Source organism: Symphodus melops (assembly GCF_947650265.1).
Source record: "Symphodus melops genome assembly, chromosome: 18".
NCBI classification, from domain to species: domain Eukaryota; kingdom Metazoa; phylum Chordata; class Actinopteri; order Labriformes; family Labridae; genus Symphodus; species Symphodus melops.
In genome coordinates this window covers 21,648,241-21,672,482 of record NC_136708.1, presented here as the reverse complement: position 1 = coordinate 21,672,482, position 24,242 = coordinate 21,648,241, and the positions used below count along the sequence as shown (strand labels likewise).

Here is a 24,242-nt window from a genome sequence, read left to right as displayed (position 1 = left end):
GAAGAGTCTGCTCTCTGCTTCGTACACTTTAATTAAAATACTATCATCCATGTTTAGGGTGCTGCCATCGACTGAATGTGCAGCATCCAATGAGAGCGAGCAGACGGGGAAGTAAAAACTTAGAGATGAACTTATGGAAACAACAAGAATGTATTTTCAAACATCCTCCATGTTGGTTTCTCTTCTGAAGTCACGTTTTATCACGCGAGTTTCTTGGAGATCTTGAGTCTGTGCGTGTGTTGCGTGTGTCATCGTGTCTCCCACGTGTTTTAAAAAGTGTTCAGTCTTCCAGAGCGTGGCGCCGGCCTTCGTGTGTACTTCTGATCTCGTCCTGCTTTCTTTCACAGTCAAACCCTGTGTGAGAAAGGTCACTGTTTCAGCACCATGCAGACCTCTCTCATTAGATTTAAATGTTATTATGTGGCTGCTGGTCCGGTTCTCATTGATGGCGTCTGCGTTAACTTGAAAAGGTCACTCACACCTTGTTTAAGACGCTCTCACAAAGACTCCTGAAAGTACACACATGAAGTTCTGAATCCTCTGGCACGTCTGGCTTGTTGAGAGTTGCTGACACGGCAGCAGGATTTTTCAGCACTCGTGTGCACTTTGCTTTACGTTCTCGGAGTCACACATGAAGAAGGGGAAACCCGTGAATCATTCACGGGGCCCGGAGCGGGACAGGGGCCATGAAACCTGTCAGGGGTTTTTGGATATTTAATGCGTCAGTGCTCCGGTTGAGCTCAGCCCAGTCCTGTGTTCTCCTTGTTGTTGTTGTTGTTGTTGTTTACAGGGAGAGAAGATCGAACTTGTTTTCTTTCCAGTGACTTCATGCTCCTCGGCCAGTTCCTTCATGATTCCTCCTCCTCCTCCTCCTCGTCTTCGTCTGCTCCCTCACTCTTTTTTTCATGAGTTGGATCCAGATTGGATTTCTCACTTTGTGATGTTACAGTTCAGCCAAAAACCAAAAATCCCCCACAGCTCCTGCCATCTTCAGTAAATCTCACCAGAGCGTCCAACGGCACATACGGAGAGCTGCGGGTTGAAAACCAGAACTTGGTTTTTCTCAGATTTCTGTCCAGCATATTACGGAGTTGTGAAATGTTAAATCTATCGGTGCATGCTCCGGCGGTCTCTTTGCACCAGTAGCACAGTAACCTAAAAATCGGTGTTTCATCTGGTGTTTAATATTGTGTTTATTTTGAATAGCAGCTCCATCCCGCGGGAACTTTAAACCTCTTTTTAATCTCTGTTTAGTTCAACTTTGTCCCGGTCGTCTGCAACATTTTCCACCTGAAGCTTCCAGCTGTGGCGACCTGAGGCTTCATGTGAGGCGTCTGTGTGCAGCGCCTCCATCATGAACTGATCTCATGAAGAAGAAGAATAAATAATGCTGCTATTGGTCCTGGGTGGTTCAGATCTGGGTGGCCTTGTCTGTCACCATGTGTGTGTGTGTGTGTGTGTGTGTGTGTTTCCCGTCAGTCACAGTCTCTCTTCTGGGAACGAACATGTTGTAACCCACAGGCTCCCTGAGGAGCAGCTTCGCCTGCTGCAGGGAAGAAACTACCTCTTTCTCTAGCACACACACACGCTCCGTCTGTCAGGGTCCTAACGCCGTCTCTGCTCTCTGATTCGTCAGTCGAGCTCTGTGTTTGCACCTTCACACACTCTGCACGCCAGATGTGAGCGATCCAAGTGTTTGGGAACTGTATTTGAATAGCAGCTGTGAAATGTGCAGCTTGGGTCCGACCACAGCAAAAAAAGCAAACGATGATATCTTTGGTTTCTGTACCTGTTTTTTTTTTTTTTTTTTCACTGTGAAAGTGTCGAACTTCCCCTCCGCAAACAACTCACACGAAAACCTAAATGTCCCCTCTCTCTAATAACCCATGCTGCTTAAAATTGTATATATATTTTTTAATCATCAAATCTCAAAAACTGTATTCACTTCTTCTGGCTCATCCACAGAGAGAGAGAGAGAGAGAGAGAGAGAGAGAGAGAGAGAGAGAGAGAGAGAGAGAGCGAGAGAGAGAGGCTGCTGGCTTCCAACAAATAAATGTTGAATACTCCTTCAAAAGTCTAACATTCAGATCAGACTCGACGGGTGATGATAAACTTTATTGATGTGGTTGTTAGAACAGGTAAAAAAAAAAAAAAAAGATAAACAGAATCAGTAAAAAGTTCAAAACAAACATCTCTTCCATTTTTTATTTTGTATTTCACAGGGACAGAAACTCGTTGGGATTGTAAATCTGTTTTTCAAAGTGTCGTCGTCGACACCGGAAGCAGCGCAATAAAAACAACATAGAAAAAACAACAAACACGTGATTAGACATTTAAAGACACGAAGAAGAAATGTCAGTAAAAAGCTCAACCACGAAGAGAGAACATCTTTTATGAACAGTGAGATGAAGTCACATATGAAGCGGTATCATATTATATGTTATTATTACACACAGTGTTTAGCATGTTGATGATATGTGTGCTTCGAACAGGAAGCTGACTTCTGCCTTCGACACAGAGCCGAGGCAGCGGGATCCGCCGAACACTAGATGGCGCCCTTTCAACAGAAACGATCACGATGAGGTCACTTCAGCCCCGCAGAAGCACGTTAGTGTCTCTGGAAACACATTAGAGGTTTTTTGTTCATTAAAAACATTGAGATGAATCCCTCCCTGCTGAATTACGAGGAGACGAGAGCAGCTTCATTGAAGCCTGCACGACATGATTTGCACTCTGCTGTGTTCTTCCACGTGCTTCAGATTAAAAGTTTTAACAGAGATGAAAATAATTTAAGAGCACCCAAAAAGAAAACTCCAGAACATCTTTTAGGGTGTCGATGTGACCTGCTGTAGAAACAGAATAAGTTCCCCGTCACTGGAGGAAAAAAAGGTTCCTGCTGTGGCGATCGAGTGTCGAGGTGCGACTGAAAACAAAGAGTTGGTTTTGTCTGCTGTCGGTCTCGATTACATTTAAAAGAGCGTTTCCTTGTTTTGATTGGACAGTTACGTTGCACCAGCCGCCGTTTCGTGTTCTGCATTTGACATGTAAATTCGGTGTCAGCAGTTAAACGGTCCGTGCTGTAAAACCGGTACGAACGTGTCACACTGGTTTGAGTCATTTTTGAATAAATATGAAAATGACTGGGCGAACACGTCACAGTGGGAGCTGTTGTGCTGCTGGACTGTTTGTTTGGTCGCTGCTGTTTATTTATGATAACCTTCAAATTAAACGTGCACCGTTCGATATGACTCATCTAAAGGTCGCCTCCTCAGGACTCGTGCACGTCTGAAGTTACGTCACAGTGGTCGTCCTGGTTAATGCTCCCGTGGATCATTAGCATTTAACCTCAAATTGCTCCCGCTGCTTCGGCGGCGGCGGCGGCGTTTGAATGGAGGAGTTCTGATGGTCTCTTTTCACAGCAGCCTCTACCATCAGTGTGTGAATGTGTCCATGTGACCTGCAGTATTCAGAAGACGAGAACTCTCCCAAGCTTATGGCCATTTAACGTTAGATCGATTGTAATGAATCAGACTTAAACGAATACTGACGGCTCGAAAAGACGATTAAAAAAAATAATAAGATGGTCGTCGTCAGGATCAAGAATTTCTTTTAAAGGTCTGAAACGTTTTGTTTACAGTTTTCCCATGAGTGATACGATTGGCTGTTCGAAGACAGCAGGAGGAGATTTCATCAGAAAACACTCCGGGAGAAAATCCGCCCCAGACGTGAGACTTTACTGCTCTGCCTGCAGGGGGCGCCAAAAACACTGCAGACTGGAAGTTTCTCTCGGGAGCTTTAATCCTGCAGGATTCTGACGGTTCATGTTGTTTAACAGCCTGCTCTGACGTAATGATGATCGAGTGATGGGTCAGACAACATCTTTACATCGAGTTTTATTTTTAACATCAGCGGAAGCTTTCTGACTGGATTGACCTGCTTGACCTGCTCGCAGCTGGGCTCTGCGGCATGGCAGTGGAGACATCATAATTAACTAGAGGGCATGATCAGCGGATGGAGTCTGCTGGTAGCTCATTAGAGCCAGTGGTTCCCAACCTAAGGCCACTTTAAAAAGGCTAAATCTGAGCAGTGTTGATATAAATAATGGAGATGGAAAAAAAACATCCAGTCGTTGATGGGAGAGTTTGATTGTCATAAGAGCGAGCTGCGGCAGGTTTTTGGAGTCTCGCTTTTTTTCTTTTTAATTTTGAAATCTCAGGCTTTGATCTCAACGTTTTGCAAAAATGGCTGATTTGAAGTCAGCGTTGTGTTAGCAAGACGACGAGATACATACAAGCTCCTAAGATCTCCTGGAAATAAGTAAAGTCCTGGTTATCTGATTACACGTACACGTGTTTGTTGTTTTGATGTTTTTACAGGAACAGGCGGATTCAGTTCAAGTGTCAGAATTTAAAGGAAGTCTAAGTTTAATCCAGCGTATCTCTGTGAACCCTCAGATCAGACCCCCCCCCCCCCCCCCCCCCCCATGACTGTCATGATGGATGTTTCTGGTGCGACCCGGCCTCCTGATCCCTCCCCAGTCTTTCCCGTCTCTGCATGAAGAACACATGGCAACGCGCCTGAAATGTAAACACAGCAGCCGACGCGACACCACATCTGCTTTCTGACGTCCGACTGTCTCTCTGAGGTTCTTGAATCCAGACACCTCCAGACACAACGTCCCCTGGTAACCGCGGTGATGCACACATTCCCTCTGTAGCTATAGAAACAAAACTGTGCGCTCCGGGCGTGTGGTAGGTGGCCGGCTGCTGGCGGTTGGCTGGATGGCTGGTTGGGTTGGCGTGTTGTCGGGGGCTGGCTATTCACCGCAGCTCTGGTGTGATGTCTGTTGCCATCACGCTCTCGACTCCAGCCAAAAAGGGAGCGGGGACTCTCCCATACTGCTGCGTCTATAGGCTGCTCCCCGCCAGGCCGACCCCGCCAGCCCGGCCAAACCTACACAAACACAGTGCCAGCCAATCTCAACGCCACTCACACAAACTCAGCCTCAATCCAAAGCCATCCAAGCGAATCGTTGTGCAGCCAAGCCCACCACACTCCACCCTGCCTCAACCCAACTTCTGATATTTAATACTGAAGACATCATCAAGCCAACACTCTCCTCCTCTGAGCACACAGTGGAATAAAATCTGCTAATTTTAGGTGTCAGGATCAGCCCGTGGATGAGGGAACGTCTTGAAGCTAAAAAGGTCAACGTCTTGATGGTATCGACGACCAATTTGTCTGTCAAACAAACAGTTGAAGTGGTTTTTTGCAAGAGTCCAAAAACCATGAGCCGCTCTGTCTTTGATACTTTGGATAAAAGTCTCTCCGCTTCGAGCCAAAAACCACGAACGCATCCAAAAATAGAAGAAGTGTAAAGTCAATAACTTAAATGGAAATAAGCAGGAATCGATTGAGAAGTTTCAGTCTTTAAATGAGGGGAAAACTAAGCAGCCAAACCTTCAATGTGATGCAATTATTTCTGTTTTTATTTCAGGGTTTTACATTTTGTGGGGCTGAAAACAGATCAGGCCAAGAAACACTTTCTCAGACTCCTCCTCAGTCAGAGTCGCCTCTATCAGCCTCTTTCACTATCTATAATTCATCTTTAGGACACGCAGCTTCAGTGTTGACTTACAACAGCGTCTGCATGCCTGTGCAGAACAAGACAGTGCAGACTATACACGTCAGCCTCAATGTACACATTACATTCAAAACAATAAAGGCGCAGAAGACGATGGGGGGGGGGGGGGGGGGGGAGACGGCCGTCGAATCTGCGATCCGTTTCTTTGACAGCAACGCGTGCAGAAAAGGAAACAAGGTGCTGAAGATGAAGAACAGAATCAGGAAAGGAAAAAAAGAAAGAAAGAGGGAGACGTGTCGAAAAGGAAGTGACAAGAGAGACCTGAAGGAGCACATACCGTGTGTCTGTAAACGTGCAAACGTGACTAAATCAGCCGTGTGGATTTCAAACCTCGCCGCCAGTAAGACATCGAGCACGAAGACCAAAATGCACGAGAAGAATTCTTCAGAGTGATCAATCAAAGTAAACGTGCTGAAAAACAACAAAACGTGACTGAAAAGAAAACACACACACACACACACACACACACACACACACTCCGGCTGCTCAGGACTTTGTTTGGCCGTGTCGGTGTCTCAGCAAACAGTAGAGAACGTCATGAATGAACCTCGGTGAGATCAAAGCGCCTGTTAGCATCTCTATCGCTGCTAAATCACATTTGACTTGTTGATCCGTTTAGTGAGACGGAATCACCGAGCGTCTGAACGCCGACCTTCAAGGACTCGTCATTTTCCCACGATTAACTTTGGACTTTCTCACAATCGTACTAAAGCAGTGAGCCCTGAGTCTATCAGGTCTGTTTCTAGTCTTTGTTTGTGTCTCTGTTGTAGTTCGTTTCGTGTCTTCGTTAGCCGCTCGTGTCTCTTTCTGCTGTTTGACTATTTTCTACCTCTTGATGATCTTTTGTGTTTCTTTGTGCTCGTTTGAACTGTTTGGTTTGTTTCGGGTCTCTTCCTGGTCACTTGCGTTTTCCTTAAATCTCTTTCACTGACTCTCCGACAACAAATGAACTTGAAGCCGAGCCTCCGGTCTAAGAGCCTCCTCCTCGCCTCCTCTTTGCCTCCTCCTCGCCTCCTCCTCGCCTCCTCCTCGTCTCCTTGGACCCTCTAATAATCCGTCCACGGCTGCGACCGTAGTGTCGACAGTCTAGTTACCTAACAGGCGTTATTTATAAACTCTACATGCCTGATGTAACCACCTGATCGAACTCAGCAGGCCCCGGCATGTTCGTCCACGACGCTGTGAAAAAAAGAAACTCTGCAAAAAAAAAAAGAAAAGTAGATGATCGATGAAAAGAAGGAAACTTAGATTCAGGACGTGGACGTTTTGAGTCTTCTTCGCTGACATGCAGACGGCGTGCTTCTATATTGACAGAGTTGACGGAGCAGTCTGAGTATTCAGGGAGGAAGCGGAGCACAGTGCCAATAGGAATAGGAAGAGGGAGTTCCTCCAGAGATAGACAGAGGAGGCTGTTAACACATACACACTGAGCTCTATATAGACTGACACCGTTCCACACATACCTCGCTCGCACTCTGAACGACTGCCGGCTGCTCCGCTCTCTAATCCCCCCCCCCCCTCTCTCTCTCTCTCCCCCCCTCCCCTCTTTCTTTTCTCCGTCCTGCCAGCTCACACTTCTCTCCTTCACTCGTCTGTGTACTCTGCCGCTCTCCTGTTCCCCTTACTCATGTTCTTCGTCTCTGCGTTGCAGTCTTGGCACGAGGCCTCCGATAGGTCAAATATAACTCTCTCACATTCCTCCTCGCGGCCCCTCTTCCTCCTCGAGGCCTGAGTCTGGCCTCCGTCTCTCCTTTAAAGCTTTATTGAATGTCGTGTCACCGCAGAAGAGTCGACCTGCACCTAATTAAATGCTCACTTCTTTTTTTTGCTCCCACAGTTGGGCCGCATACCGGAGTCAGTGTTGGAGGATCTCTCCCGTGTAATTCATTATGCAGAGTTTATAATCTGTGCTGGTTCATTAGCGAGTGAGAACAAAACATATCTGAGTGGAAATCCCTCTACAAGTCAGGAGGAAGAGGAGGGGTGGGAGTCATTTTGAAGGATTCCCTTTTTGTTTCAAGGGTCGGATTTTGCGCGTGAAAAAAACAACAATTTTATCGGATTTTCAGGCCATGTGTGAACGAAGCAGGAAACGTTCAGGAGAGTTTACAACAAGCGGGCCGGCGCGATAACGTTCATCGCTGTTTGTGCAAGGAAGCTGCTTCATCCTCCACGAGCGACTGTGAGGAAGACGTTTGTGAAAAAGGTCGACGTATACGTTCGTACGTTGAGGTCAACGAAATGTAGCCCGCAGATCGTTTCTGTTTGACGTCACAGATTTGGAGATTCTGTTCTTGGAGGATTATTTCTTCAAGGTGGAAATCATCGATTAGTTTCCTGATTTGTTTCCCAAAGTCAGTTCAGTTCAAAGATCAGTCAGTCAGCGACTTCGATGCTACTCCAGGGAACACCGTGTCATTTCATCTTCAGCTCTGACGTACCTGCAGCAGTAGTCAGTAGTATGATCTCACAGCCTGCGTACAAATAACACAACATGACACTTTTAAATAACGCGCCATGCAAACGCCGAAATTGCAATTTTTGCGTGCATATGATACGCCAATCCCTGCCACTAACTTCTACAGCGAGCGGAAGTGCACGCTTTACCTTTCAACGTCACGACGCCACCAGCAAAGCAGCGTGACATCACAAGAACGTACCTAACTTTCATCAGGAGTCAACGAGGTCACCCATTCCTCAACCTGTCGGGATGTGCTGCAAGGCGGATCAAATGCACGCCAAATTGCGATTTGGCGAATGCATGGCACGTAATGTGAAAGTGTAATGTCGTGTTATTTGTGTGCAGATTGACTGGAGCCACCTGAGGGATTGTTGCCGTGAGTTACTCTGAGTTTGTGTCTGCTCCTCTCCGTTGTTGTTTTGCTCTTCTTACCTGGATCGAGGATTTGTGTTCTGACTGTCAGATCTTCTATTTCCAACATGGATCAGCTCAGACTGAAGGTTTTTGATCATTTTGATCTCTGCAGATTATTATTCAAACACATCTTTGAATGGATGCAGATCAAGCTTAAAGGGGGCGGTCCACCCCCAAATTCAAATGAGGTTTAATGTCCCCTGTGACCTCCCGTAGCCTATTAACAAGCTGATGGAAGGAGCTCTGCCACCCTCCTTTCTGTCCTCTTTATATTTGTTGTCCTTTTCAAACCCCCCCCCCCCCCTTCCTTCCCCTCTTAACCCCCCCCTCTCCTTTTCTCTTTCCTCCTCCCCCCTTTCTTCCCGGGCCTTATCCTCCTCTCTCCTTCCTCCGTTTCTGTCCCCGCTCTCTGCCTCTCCTCGCCGGCGAAGGAGCGTGTTAATCCCATTACACATGTGTGAATACCAGCTGGAGGAGAGCAGGAGAGAGAGACAGACAGAAAACAGAGAGAGTGAGAGGAGAGAGGGGAGGAGAGAGGGGGGGAGACGGGAACAGAGGGCGTTTGTGTCTCACTGAGCAACTCGGACTGAGCCCGCTTCATGCAAACATCCCTTCATGTAATCACTGAAGTTTGTCAGGATGTGAAGTTATGACTTTTTTATTCTTTAGCTCGAGTTATGAAAAGGATCGTTTCTCCGCGCCGGCCCTTTAAGAAAAAAAAAAAAAGGCAGGCTGTGTTCACTGTGAGGTTCTTGTTTTTCACTTTCAGCCAAAAAAAAAAAAACGATGAAGATCAGTGATCCCACCTCGCCCCTGCGTCTCCTCTGTCACTACCTCTAAAGACGTTACAGAGGGGGGGGGAGAGGATCCCTTCGCCCCCCTCTAACTCCTCCGTGACACCGGAAAAGTTAGACGTTCACTGATTAGATCCCAAGGTCAACTGCTTTAACCAATCACGGAGCTTCGTGCAGGACTCATAAGGCGTTCATTATGTCAGCAAAAATATCTCTGAAATTTTATTTCGATTCAAACTTTTTTGATTTTAAAGAGGGTTATTTAAGTGTTGATTTGAGGAAGGTGATGAACCTAAAAGATGGACCTGCTGATTTATCAAAGTCTTTTTGGGCCCAATGATTTCACATGACAGAAGCTGCAGTACCACGTTTGACCACCATTTAAAATTGGCTTCGACGGTTGGCACACTTCCTGGGAGCTCGCCTGACACCCCCTCCACCCCGCCTCGTCAGACGGGGGGAAGCTTCACGCTGGGAGGGAAAAACAACTTTCAACGTCAGGATGTCCTGAAACTTTCAGGCGTTTGTGAGAGATGAAGCTTCAGTGAAATAAAAAATAATAGAAGACTTTACCTTCAAATATTCTGTGTACTAAATATGAGTTTTAATCGGTGAGGTTTAAATGAAACCTCTCAGCCTTAAAGTTCAGTTCTTTTGTAAAACTGTTGTCACACAGACATGTTAAACTTACATTTTCCGTGTTTTATGCGTGGCTTGTTTTGGTTCTGACGCGGCCCCCGGCTCCTCTTTGGGATTCAGAGCTGGTTGCCGGGTTTTTCAGGAGGCGATGAGGCTGCGAGAGCGAGACAGTGCAGACAGGCCCAATGTGGCTCCTGAAGGGTTCAAGCGCCAAGAAAATAAACAAGCCTTTTGATCACAAAGGGCCCATTCACTCTCTCTCTCTCTCTCACTCACTCGGCCTCTCACACTCTTTCTTTCTCTCTCTCTCCCCCCCTCTCTCTCCCCCTCCACTTATCCTTGGTAGTTTCTCCTCAGCTCTCCTCTCCTGACCTTTTTAAAAAAAAATTTTTTAAACCTCTCACCGTGAATTTATTCCCTCCACTTTTAGATTAGCTTAATATCTTATCTACACATTAAAAACTGTCCCCCAGCTTTGACTGAAGGACAAATGAACACAGAGAAACACACATCATCTGACCAGCCTGGGGGCACACACACACACACACACACACACACAGACAAGGGCCTCCTTATTCCACAAACATACGGTCATGCTGCAGAGCGGAGGAACGCGACATGGAAAATGTCTTCATCACTCATCTTTAGCTCAAAACACGAACGCGCTTTCCCCCTCCGGCCACTCACTCTCTCACTCTCTCACTCGCTCACTCACTCACTCGCTCGCTGCTGTCACGAAGCTGAACTCCTCGTTCTGTAACTCTGCGAGTGTTTTCTTATGCATGCAGATGGGGCTGGTGTGAAAAGGCCTCTCCCATCCCGGTTGTGTTGTGGAGCGTTAGCGCGGCTCCCTCTGGGTGTGGCTCTGTTACCATTTGCCCCCTCAGGCCTGTTTTTCCATTTTAAAAAACACACCAGATTTCCTCGGAAAAAGAAAACACTTACCTGGGAAAACAAAGAGCTGATCGTCACTCTGTGCGGGCCTTTTGATAACAGGACTCACTAACCTCAATTCCCCTTTTAAAGTATTTATTTTGAAAATGCTGCAGTGGATTTGACTTCATGCTTCAGTCACAAAAGAACATCCAACCCCCCCCCCCCTCCCTAACGGAGGTCTATTTATGGACACAGTGGTTTTAAAGTGATCGTAATGACTCGAGGTGGAGGGAAAGTCTCCAGCTGTGAGGCCCACGTGTGACCAAGCAACTCGGGAAGATTTCAGGAGCAGTTCTACAAAGTTTGAGGTGAAGTGACGGTAGACGTATCGGGCTGCAGAAAACTCCTAATACTTCCCAGAGGAGCCACTCGGACTTCAACCGGAGATTCTCCCGACAGATCCCGAGTATTTCCAGTGAGCTGATGTGAGAACGGAGCAGGAGATCATCCGGAGAATTCCCCTGGAGCTAATCGGAGGAGGAGGGGGGGGGTTGCGTTTCTTTCCTGTGACTGCTGCACGGTGCATAGAGCGCACGCATGTGGTCGCTCTTCTCCGTGCGCGTGAATAAACGTCTGCGTTACCTTTTCTGTTTCTCACTGTGTTGTTCTCCGTCGGCCCTCAGTGAGTAATCCTCTGACTCATCAGGTGTTTAAAACACTCTGATCATGGATCCGTCCGTACTTGTTCATGTCAGTGGTTGATGGGTGGCTCCTGTTTGCTGATGGGGGTCATTACCGGCCCCGTAATGAACTGCTGGTGACTCTGGTGATCAATTAGTCCCAATCACGGCGCCAATTCACACGTATGCAGCCGTCAGATCCCCCGCTGGGCCTTTGTCCACGATGCTTTCACATGTAGACGACGATGTCTGAATCCCCCGACGCAGCCATCTACACCACAGACACTTTGATTTCCACCGTGGACGCCGCTCTGCTTCCAGATGTTGTGAGAGAAGAAACCGGCTTCTCATATTTGGCCCGGTGTGTTTTAGAGGAAGTTCTAATTCACACAATAGTTTTGTCGTCGTGTGTTGGATTTTCGCTGTTTTATATTATGTCGATGTTTTGCAGAAATGTGAAAAACCATGTCGACTGCAAGATTTAAAATCAGTGCAAACATACGAACAAGCCAGTGCATAAAACACATCTAGAGAAGAGAATACATCAGTGCGGCGTCTCCGAATGCTCAAGTTGAATCTTTCAACGTTTCAGAACAGCTGCTGTCGACGCCGTCGGCCTCGATTGGCCGCTTCGTGGCTCGTGTCTTGTATCCGTGTCTGTTTGGGATATAAACAATATCAAATGTGAAGCGTGCAGCTAAAGGGCAGTGACGGTCATACAGCGGCTGTTATCAACAGGCTGTTGCCATGGAGACAGGACGGACGGGCGTGCAGCACTTTCTACGTTTCATTGCAAACGCTTCCTCGCGCTTTTCTGCACGGATGAAACGGCGAGGCGGCTCTTATCGCGTCTCGCCTTAAAATAAATCAGAAAAAATGCAAAGGCTTTAAAGAGCGTCCACGTTAACTGGGTTAAAACAACTTTTTTTTTTTTTTTTTTGAAATGCAGGTTTGGTGGGAGGACGTTTGGAACGACTCTGGGTCTAAACACATCCTGCTCTCTGATGACGTCACGCAGGGCGGATGAAGCCGGTTCAGGCGTGTTCACACTCACACACAATAATACAAGTCGCTGCAGAGGTGTCATTCATTCACTCGATCACACTCGAGCGTCTTGAATAAACAAGTGATTAATGAGCTTCTTTTTAGGCAGAAACTCAACCTGGTGACTGTCACGTGAGCGTGTCTTTGTGTTCTGACAACGTGAGACGTTACCTTCAACTTTGTGATATTTGTTCAGCATTTTCACACCCTGAATTGCATCATCATCAGACAATGAAAGCGACCGTTAGAGGACTTGTAAAAAACGCACTTTAAGAGGCGACAAATCTCGTTCCATCCCGTGACTCTTAGCTTGATAAAGTGTGCACGTGAGGTAATCAGGGTGTGAATCACGTAATCTCCTGATCCTGTTTGAATGACACCATGAATAACATTTAAAAGATTTGCTTGTTCTAATGTGTTTTTGACTAAGAGCTCACGTACTGCACGGACAACGCACGCTCGACAGTGGAGCGAGTGACGCAAGTTCAACACTCATCAGAAGCTGTCACAGCCGCGTGCTAATGCTAATATAAACGGCTTCACTCTCTGTTTGAACAGCTGCAGCTTTCAACATGGTCATGCATGTAGTTTTCACCTCCTCTAATACCCCCCCCCCCTATCAAAAAGAAGGAGGTGAGATGTGGCGGGATGACGGCGCTCACTGACGTAGCTCGATCCAGGAGAGCTGAGTGAGAAGTGCTGCCGCCGTATCCCAGGGTTACCACAGATTCACGCCATGTTGGCTCACTTTGGGAGGACATGTCAACAGGAAGTTGGTATAGAGAAGAAGCTGAAACTAGCAGCTAGTTAGCTTAGCTTTTTAAAAAAAAAAGTTTGGTTGTATGAGGTCCAAATCATTAAGAAGTGTCGACAACAGCAGAGATTTATTCAGCTCAGCTCCTCCACTGAGAAGACACGCACGGAAAATGACACGCCATACTTTGTAACGGACTGGAACGTTCTCGCCACGTAATTACGCTGCAAAAACTTGAGGATAAATTTACGCTGTATGGCGAAAAAAAAAATCCCAACGTTTTACTTTCCTGCTAGCAAGTAGCTTTGTTACTGTTTCTTCCTCCAGGAACGCTTTAACGCTCTGACACACCGAGGAGATCGCCAGCCGTCGGTGAGCGGCCGCCGCCCTCGTGTTTTGCCGGGTGTCCGACTCCGTCGCTACCTGTTGAGCTTCTTTTATCCAGTTTGACATTTTGATTGGCTGTTCAGGTTTCACTCATCTCCAGCTCTCACAAGCCCCTTGAGCCTGCCGCTGTGGCGTCCACGCTTTCACCCATTAGTGCACCTTTAATATAAACACTGTAAAACTCCACCTCATGTAAATGAACCCGTCTGTCACAGAACTGCAGCCACTCAACACTGCACTGTTTTAGTCCTGTATGAATCTTTTCTTGTTTGTTTTGTAGTTATTGTTGATATTTAATGTTGTACTTCTTGTACACAGTAGTAGTGTGTGTGTGTGTGTGTGTGTGTGTGTGTGTGTGTATAAGCATACCCGGCCAATAAAGCTGGTTCTGAAAATAATAATGTTGTGGTCTGTAAATGGAGAAGTGAACGTTGTGAAGCCCTTGTGGACGTGTTTGTAGGAAGAGAGGGACGTCAGAAGAGAGGAGGGAGACAGGTAGGTGAGGAGGCGAAAAAAGATAGTGGGAGATGAAGTTACAAATGTGAGGAGGATGAAGGACCCACACGGAGAAGCGGAGTAGGAGTGTGATGCGCGGGGACGTTAGGAGGAGGAGGAGGAGGAGGAGACAGAATCTGGTGGAGGACAGGAGGAGGAGGAGACAGAATCTGGTGGAGGACAGGAGGAGGAGGAGGAGAACGAGTGTGGGACAGCAGAAAGCCGTGGTGGTGGATGATGTTTTGTTTGTGTGCGTGTGGTTGTGACAGTGTGACAATCCGATGTAATACTTCACCCACCCGCTGGCCTTCGCTTCCCACACACTGCCACTCAAACGAGGAGAGAAGAGGAGGGACGAAGAGGAGAAGGATGGATGGATGGAAGGAAAAAGGTGGGATGACTGATTAGATGGAGACGGGGGTCTATACCTCCAGTCCACACACTTGAGCTCTCCACTTCATTTTCCTCCAGCTCAGGCTCTTCAGTAATTACTGCTCCTTTCCTTTCTTTCCCTGCTGCCTCCTCAGAGCTGATGTAAGAGCTGAAGGGCCCTTCATTAAAGAGGAAGAGGAGGAGAGTGGGAGAAAAGAGCTGCATGTGTGTGTGTGTGTGTGTGCGCGCGCGCATGATAGTGAATGTGGATTTCAGTGCCGCGCACGGTCCGATCCTGTGGGACAAAACACCTGTTGATTGGGGCTCCCCTTTCCTTCCTCGGGTAAAACATGGCGGGTGACGGCTCCTTGGCTGCATCGCTGTCGCAGTTTACAGGTAAACACGGCGCCTCTCATCACCCGCGGCGGTGACGGGTCTCCACAGCAACGCCGTGACGCGGCAACCGAAAGCGAGCAGCGCGACAAATACATGCGGCTCAGCGGCGGAGCTCCGGGCAGCGGCAGCAGCGACTGGTCCTCATCAAAGATCTTCGTATAAGACGACGTGTCACTCAGAATGAAAAATAAAAACTCACATCGTTCATGCATAACAACAAAACCTACCAAAACTGATCAAATAAAACTTTAAAACTCTCAAAGAAAAAAAATAAACTGAGAACACTGACCTTTATGTTCAGACGGACTATAGATGATCAGGACAGGAAAATAAGCTTCAGTTCTGCTATATGAAAAATACATTAAAAGACAAGGTTTGCTTGATGTAAATGAAATATTAACAAACAAAAATTTGTTTGAAAGATAGCTGTATGTCTTTCACACGCTTTCGTGTACTTTTTGCTTTATTTCTTATTTACATTACTCATTTAATTCATTTTGCTATGTATATTAGCCTACTGTAATGATCAAATTCCCCCTTGGGGACTAACTTCCACGTATACCAGTCACTACAGTGGAAAGCTGTTCAAAAGCTGTTTTTTTATTGAATGCACTGGTTTTGATGAAATGGTTTTACATCAGCAACTCCAGTGGACTCCATCAAGTCAAGCCATACACTGTCATTCATTGGCAAGCAGTTTTTGCTTGCATTCTAGAGTTGCACAATGTTTATTTTCTCTCATGCACCCTTTGTACATTTTCTGTTTTTTTTATATTTGGCATTTTTTAATTTATAGTTAGTTTGTGAGTTTATTTATTGTCCCCTTAAGGAAATTCCTTTTTCACGTTTCCATAGATTTGTATGGTACACATTTAGAAAGGTGGTTTAGGCAGAGACATACACATGAATATATAAGTATAAAAATGCATGTCTTAAGAAGTGAAAAAAGAAATCACATCAAAAAATGTGGTTGCCTGATTCATGCGTGAAATGGTTTCTGATTATGATTGGTTTGGTGGTCAACATTAAAAAAATAAATAAAAAAAACTCCTCCCAACTCAACGTTATGCTTCGAGTGAAGAGGAAAATCAAGCTTCTAAAAATCAGAAACGATCTTTGGCAACAAGTGGGCGTTCAGTTCTTCTCCCCCTCCCTCCCTCCGTGGGTCAGCGTGGGCGGCCCCGTGTGGCAGGAGGAGAGCGAAACACGACACCCCGAACAGAGGAAGGGGGGGGGGGTGTTGAGAGAGAGCACGAAGTGAGTGAGTGAGTGGAAAAAGAAAAAGTCCGTGCCGGAGAAAGAGAGGCGCAGAGAAAGAGCAGAAAGAGTTCGGTTCGGGTTTTTCCTCAAAGATCCGCTTCTTGCTGCTGCTTACTGCTGCTGGTGAGGAAGATGATGATGATGATGATCAGGGGGAATCGACCATGCGACATCGTTGCAACAAACGGGATGAAGATTTAGCGTTGCATTCCGTTGCTCCAGCACCGACACACGGGCAGCACGACTCCTCCAAACTTCGAGCTGCGCCATTCAGACCCGGGCGGCTGGATCTCCCCCTCCTCCCCCCCTCCTCCTCCAGGGACTCCGGACAACTTTTTCCCCCATTTTTAATCAAATACTCCGGTTTTAAAACTTTTACAACAAGGGTGAATGTGTCGAAATAAACCCCCCAGAAGCTTGCAGTGAGTTAGTGGATGTTTTTTTGATTTGATTTTTATTTTTTTGAAGCTTTTAAGGGGAGACTCTTTCACCGGAGGACGGGTCGCTGCTAACTTCGCGAGCTAACTTTTGCTAACTAACGGCTGGCTAACTAGACACCTAAAAGTTACGCGTCGACGGAGAAAAAGTCGCCGAGAAGAAGACGACAAACCACGATGAAAACCCCGGGAGACTCGGGTGAGTTAACCTCCCCATCCACCTCACACACTTGTTTAATTAAATGTATTTTTAAGACATCTGTGTGTGTATCCGCTGCGGTTCTTTCCAAACATGAAAACAACAGTCCGAGCTGTGGATGCTAGCTGGTTAGCATGCTAACAAACGCTCCGGCTCCAGGGGGAAAGTGACAACATTATGGCGCTTAGTCGAGTTTGGATCAGACCCGGAGCTTCGTGTTATTGTTTCTTAATAATCAAACACAGACAGTCGAACTCACTCATGTTTTTTCCCAAACAATTAAGATGTATTTTGTAAAGGTGCATTCATTATTTAAAGTTAGAGAAGTGCAACACGTGCTGTGTTTTTCTGACAAGAAGAGAAAGAAATGGGAGAAAGTGAGTGTGGGTCTTTGGACCTAAAAGTGCGTCTCGGAACCCTTTTTAAGTGGGTCACACATCTGTGCTACACAATCATCTATGTTTAGCACACAAGGAAATTAACTTTGATAAACTCTACTTTCTCTGTACAAAGTAAACATGAAATATTAACAATTACCTAAAAGTATTAACGAGTAATTAAAGACTAATATGCACAAGACTAATTAAGGATAAAGTAAACATGAGGTATTTATCTTTTACAGTGTTTACAATACAGTGTGTGTAAATCATTTTAATTAAATTTCAGTAAATGAGTGTATATTTGTGTCAAAGAGTCTATGAAGGGCGTCACTGTGTGTTTGTTTTCCTTTAGTGTCTTAATCCTGTCACGTTGTTCAATCTGAGGTCCAAATAGCACCATTTCTTATTATTATTGAACAATTCTGATTGGCAAGGCAAGTTTATGTCTATCACACAAGTCAAATCACAGTGCTTTACGTACAGACATGACAACGGAAGTACATTAAAACAAGGCTTAAGGAAAGAATTCAACATAAATTAAGAAAACAGAGCTAAAGAAATATTGTTGTTTTAATATCATTAAAAGTACTCGATAAAGTTACAACTAAACAAAAGGAAGAATCTGGTGCAGGAAGGCCTAAATGTATATTTCTAATGGAAAGCCTGAGTGAATAATGTCGTTTTAAGGCGTCATTTGGTGGGTAAAGAAGCGTTTTTCATGCAGGAGTTGGGTGGTGCGTTCTCGGGGTTAAACCAGTTTAGAACCACTGGTTCACAGTTGAGAAGCTACGAGGAGAGTTTCAGGATTTGCGGGTCCAAACCATAACTTCTGGTGTAGCGTTTAATCTTTAAACAGTTTCCAGGAAACACATTTTCCCTCTGAGGACAGTTTGTGTATAAAGTTATGAACAAATACTACATTTCCAACTTTCACATTTTTCTACCAAAACTACATAGTGCACCTTTAAACTTATTTCCTCGAGGTTATGCTCACAACTCTTGTTGATTTACAGTGAGAGCAGAGGAGCTGGCATAGTTTCCTGGCTCAGTGGTAAAAGGAGTCAGGGGTCAGGGCCAAAGAGCGCTGACCCCTACGATGGCTTTGCATGGCAGATTTAGTGGATGCCTTAGACTCAAATTAAGTGGAACAAATGCGTAAAGCAAACACCAAATGTAACGACCTGTGAGCATCATGTGGACCCACAAACTAACCCCCTTTGAGTCCAACTAACAAAGGCAGATTGTAAACAGGTATGTGTGTTATGCAAATCTAATGAACTGATGTTTACTCAGCTTTTTTTTCCCGCAGGCATTTATTTTTAATGAGTGCCAAAGATATGTTCATGATTTATGACCGTATTGGTGATGTTTGCATCGTCATTATTTCAAGCTGCGGATCACCTTTCCACCTATCATTACACCACTGCCTGCAGCTAAAGATACAAACTGAACCCAGCTGCACATTGCAATTGATAAGTTTGGGGTTGTAGAGAAGGTTAACCCGAGATAACATGACAGATACACTTCTGTGTCAGACTCTAAAAATAAACATGGAAGCATAGGTTTTCTCTTTGTTCACACGATTCAGCATTTTCTTTGCTTCCTGACCCTCTCTGTGCAAGGAGAACTGTTTCACCTTTAACACCACCAGTATAATTAACAGCTTAACCAAAGATGCTTCAGGAATTTAAACCAATCTCAGACTTCTGTGGCGCAACCGTCTCAAATTCCTCTCATTTTTCCAAACACGTTTATGGTCTTTGAAAATGAGTATGATTTTCCTTCTATAATTTCTCCTCCATTGTGCATCCAAGGTGCTCTCAAATTCAGTTTAGTCAGACGGCTCGCATGGTAATCTCGGGCAGACAAAGATCCAGTGCACATAATGGAAGTTTAAGAGGGGGAAAGCCGCACCACAACACAACATTGTAATTAGAGATATGAGTTGCAAGTCTCTGCGCTGCCTCAGAAGACTATTTCATATCGCAAAACCATTATGAGAGAAAGTAAACTCAAGCAGCCCGACACTGAAACAAACAGCCGAGTGTGTCTTCCATCAAACAACTGTTATGTATGGATCAGGAGGACTATTCAGGTCAACGTGCATTCATTTCAAAAAGCGCTGGATCCTGTAACACCATAAGCAATAATGAAGTTCATACTTCATTACAGGAAACAATTGTATTGCATACATGAAAATGCAGTCATTTCATTTTCAGAGCACCTCTCTGCCTAACATGTCTTTGAGGTCTATTTCAGACGTCTGAACATTGTATTCTCTCCTGATGACTTCCATTATCCACAGGCTGGGATTAGCAAGGTTATGCTACACGCTTCCTTTCAGCTTTAAAAGTAGACGGCCTTGTTTTAGCAGCGCGGCAGAGGAAGGCATAAAAAGCTGCGTGAAGAAGCCCAAACTTTTATTGGCGTGTCTGCTTGGCTTTTTTTAAAGACGGCCAACTTGGGTTTTTCAGCGGTTCCCATTTTTTAGCAGTTATAGTGATGTGTACAAACTTCCCATGTTGCTTTTTTGCTCGGGTGATTCACCAATCTAAATTCAGCTTTTACGCTCGTCACTATGAGGCCGACCCAAAGAGCGTACTATTGAAAAGATCTCCATAGATGATGCAATAAAATCGGATTCTTGATAATCATGATAAATGGCGACCACAGTCAGTGTGTAAATTTATCTTTAAGGGAAAGTAGAAGTTGGCACAGACATCCACTCCACACACGTCAACATGTTGGAGCTGCTGGTGAACAAAGAGGATGTTTTCATTTTTAAAAAAAAGGTCGAGATTGGGAAGCATGAAGGTGAAAATGAGATTTAAAATGATAACTTTCTTTATAATTAAATGGTCATCAGTGGCAGCTCGGCTAACGGCCCCCTCACGGGACGCTCTGTCTATTGAACAGCGTCCTGAAATAAGCGTGTCACTTGTTTTAAAGAGGAGGAGACCAGATAGAGACTAACCTAAAAACAAGATGAGATTTTTAAAAAATTAAATAAAAAAAAAGATGTTACATCAGCAGCAGCTCAGCTCCCAGCCTCTCCAGGCACAATGCTTTTTAACCAGAACATCCTTTGTCAGCATTTCAACATTTAAAGGAACTAAATTGGCTTTTTTCCTCTGACCTACTTCACAACTGGCAGCAATATCAAACATTGTCTGAAATACTCGTACTGATCAATGTACAAAAACTGCCTTTGCCAGCCATAAGAGACGTGCTATTATCATCACATTGGGTAACCCTGATCTGCATCCACATCACATTATGCGTGGAGCAACACTGACCCTTTGTCTGTCCTCTTTGTATTTCCCTCTGTGTTGGAGCCAGTTGACGACTTTATGTATATATGGGTCAACCTCCACTCTCTTCCTATCAGGAAGTCAGCAGTCTGGCCCCACCAGCTCCAATTTTCCACTTGTGTTACTCCTTATATCAACACAGAGCCACATGTGAGACGTCACAGCTGTAGACGGCCCAGGCATGCTTTGTGTGTGTGTGTGTGTGTGTGTGTGTGGAGTGAAAGGAGCCATACATGAGCAATTAACTGGCGTTAAGTCTGGTGAGGTCTGTGCCGCTGTTTATGGCTGTGAGTGTATTTATGTGTTTGTGAGCGTAAATGTGTGTGCGCTCCGTGCGAGCCTGTCTGAACGTGTTCTTCCATATGTCTGTCAGCGTGCGGCTCTACCTGACATTGATGTGGTCACAACAAAGTGAGTGTTTGACTTTTACTGGAGACCAAATTGCCCTCGAGGAAGACCATTTGGTTGTGGGCAGTTGACTCATTGGAGTCATAATTACAGGAAGAACAAGTAGACGTTTATTTTATGCAGATTCAAATAGCGCTGATAACGCCACGCTCATTTTGTTCAAATATATGACCCTGTGATTTTCTCTTCATTATGCTGCCGGCAGTAACGGCAGGAGAGAAAACACAATTATGCAAGTTGAGGCCAGGCCGCGTGTCTCAGGGAACATTTGAGAAGAGGTGATGGTGATGTGCTCGTGTTGTCTCTGTTTTTCTGGGACACGCTGTCTGTCTCTGTCCGCCATTTAGTGGAGATGCTGCGGTGTCATGTGCTCGTGTGTGCTGCTTGTGTTACTTAACTTTCGAAAAGAAGGGATTATTTAAAGGCTGCAACTGACGCTCGTTGAGTCTGCAAAGTGTCAAACAAAAATGCAAAACGTGGTGATCCCAGAGTCAGAAAGGACTTCCTTAAAATGCTTCTTTTGTTCATCAGGTGGCTCTTTATTTACGTTCAGAAATGTTTTTCAAGAAGCTGGACGGGTCTGATTAATTGAAGAGTAAAAACACACAGATACACTACGATCTGCAAGAATTAAAAAAACACATTTAGCACATGGAAGATTCAGCTGCAGACTTTCATCATTTCTCCCCTTTAACTTCACTTCATCGCCCCGGTGGACAGCTTGGTTACGCAGCCATGTAAAACACATGAAACGTAGTATAAACAAATTATAACACATGAAAACCAAACTACATCAAGGGGCGACGCAGCCACCACAAAGTTTTGATCACAACCACAAAAAAACAAAGTAAAAACCATTGAAGTTTACCAGAAGAGAAAAGGAAAGGGTGATGTGGTCGTTGCAGTTTTCTTCTTTATTTTCGGCTCAGCCCTTTTGTGTCCTTTCAAGACTTGTGAACTGAACTCGTCTAGATGTGTAGGTTTATTTTGCAGTGGCAGTCAGTCGGAGTAAGATACAGCTGCTAACATGAGCGTCAAAGCTGGATCAGGCCTCTCCCACAGGTCCCATAAATCACAGCAGAATCTATTTACGAGGGAAATGCCATAACCAAAAGACCCCTAAATGCCAGCGTCTCTCTCAGGAAATACCTTTTCCCTGGTTTTCCTCTCATTATGTGGTTACTGTTAGCGATCAGGTCAGTGCAAAGGTTGACCTGATCACATTCTTGATTACTCCCGAGCCAAGCCCGGACACGCAGGCTCTGGAAAAAGGTCCGGCTGGTGACGTCAGCATTTCTCTGGTGTGTTGTCTCGTGGAGGTTTCAGGTCAGTGGCGCTGCGATCGTCTCTCGGTGTTACGGCAGGCCTCTCTTCCTGGAAGTGTGTGTGTGTGTGTGTGTACAGTGGCTCTGGTGACCCATACAAAGCTGAGAGAATAGACAACAGGTTTGCACGAGCCGGGACATGCTGGCCAAACAAACACGGGGGGCCTCACACACAGGAAAGCCTGACGGTCGCTGTGCACGCCGTGTGCTCATGGCCTGCTTTGTTTTAGAGTTTTATAAACACAGAGCATCCACTTTTGTACAGAAAAAGGTGTAATTATTTCAGCTTATGCTTCAAAAAGTGACTTCAGTTTGGTGCTTTACATAATTTTGTGATTACGGGTTTCGCTGATGTCGAGTTCAAACGTCTCATTTTGGAATTATTCCCACACGAGTTAAGGCAAGTGTAAGGTGACATGTTTTGTTTGGCAGCTTAAAAGGCTCAAGCTCCATTTCTAAGCTGTTTGTGCTTTTTTTGGTCTGGATTTTGGATTTTCCTCACTCTGTTAATGAAGCACAGAAGTCCTATTCAGACTGCTGTGCAAGGCGCCATATTTACACCCCTGTGACGTTTAGGCTTCAGTGGAGGCGTTATGGTGGGACGAGGTGATCACCCCTCTGTGCTTCAGAGGTAGAAACGAGGTGTTAAAGGGGCCAGACAGGATCGGAAGAGCCAGCAGGGGAGAACAGCACTGTGTGTGTGTGTGTGTGTGTGTGTGTGTGTGTGTGTGTGCGCACGTCTGTGTGTACGGGGAGCTCCTGCTGTTTCTGCTGTTTCTGCAACTCCTTAACACAAGGGCAATTCACAGACTGGGACACCGATGTTGCAGAATGCGGAGGAGGTGACGGCGGTGAAGACGATGTCTAAGTTAGTGGATAAAGATTTTAAAGTGCCTTGCCTAAGGGCACTATGAGGCATGCTGATGAGCCGGTCAGATGGTTGCAGTCGGTAATTTAGATAAAGCCAGTTTAATGTTTCAAACTACACCTCTACACACATGCCCGCCTCGTCTACTCACACTGCAATTAGTGATCTCCTACACTTCCCATGATGGCTGTTAACTAAACCCACAAACAGCATGGACTTGTAAACTTCAGCTGTGGGCGATGCATGCAGGTGGAAAAGCAATAACAGAGAAACTGTCTTCTAGTAAAGACTAAATGTGATGCACCCCTTCTAACTTTCAGTCTTGGCTGTGCTAAGTCCTTAGGAGTTTTTTTTTTTGTCGTTGTTGGGAAAGTCTCTTTTCCTCTTTCATCATGATAAATTCTCTTTGTGGTTGTTGAATCTAGCTGAATCATATTTTATTCTGGCACTTCTCGTCTGCACTCGGCGAGTCTTTTCACAGGAGGGATCCAAATAACTTCCTAAAAAGAAGGGCACACATCCAATATTTGTTTCTTGCTTTTTTTTTTAGATAAGCACAGTTTAGTTTAAACGGCAGTATTAATGCTCGTATTCTTGGAGCTGGATGAAAAACAAACAGAGAAGTTGATTTGATAGTGTGGAATCGGATCCCCAGTTGTGAATGGAAGCACGTATTTGCATATAAAGCCACCGCCACTCCTAAAATCTCTTCCAATTTTTTTTTTTTACCAAAAAACTTCATCTTAATGTGTTGCAATGATTCTTTAACAGAAATATGAAATGACAGACGGGAGATTGGAGGATAATATTTTCCCATTAAAATGTCATTAAGAACGAACATTTAACTGTAAGAAGAGCTGGTTCTTTGCTTCAGGGCTAACTTGTGTTTTCAGTGTTAGATGGTGAGTTCTACCTTTAGTACTCAGCTGTAGGAACAAGTGAAGCTTCTGTGTTCTCAGCAGAACCTCTCAGCATTATTGCTTTTGAAGGAGTTTCACTTTTCAACTCTATAAAGGGTTTTTGACATGCATCATAGATGTCCCACCTTCTTATCGGTTTACTGTCATGTCTTAAGTTTGCATGTTTAACGTCTTTGTC

General features: G+C 45.3%; 2 protein-coding genes across 3 annotated transcripts in view; one reads left to right on the top strand and one right to left on the bottom strand.

Annotated features, from left to right (window-relative positions):
- The window catches only part of bmp8a (bone morphogenetic protein 8a), a 165,784-nt gene that overhangs the window by 42,584 nt on the left and 98,958 nt on the right, over window positions 1-24,242 (bottom strand). The window lies entirely within an intron of this gene.
- Window positions 15,670-24,242, top strand: part of erf (Ets2 repressor factor) — a 39,234-nt gene continuing 30,661 nt past the window's right edge. Inside the window, exon 1 of one of the 2 annotated variants that reach the window (XM_079368120.1) lies at window positions 15,670-16,852. In XM_079368120.1, coding sequence (XP_079224246.1) covers window positions 16,831-16,852 — 22 coding nt within the window. In that variant the 5' untranslated portion in view covers window positions 15,670-16,830. The remainder of the gene's footprint in view (window positions 16,853-24,242) is intronic. The other variant, XM_079368119.1, reaches the window with a different exon arrangement.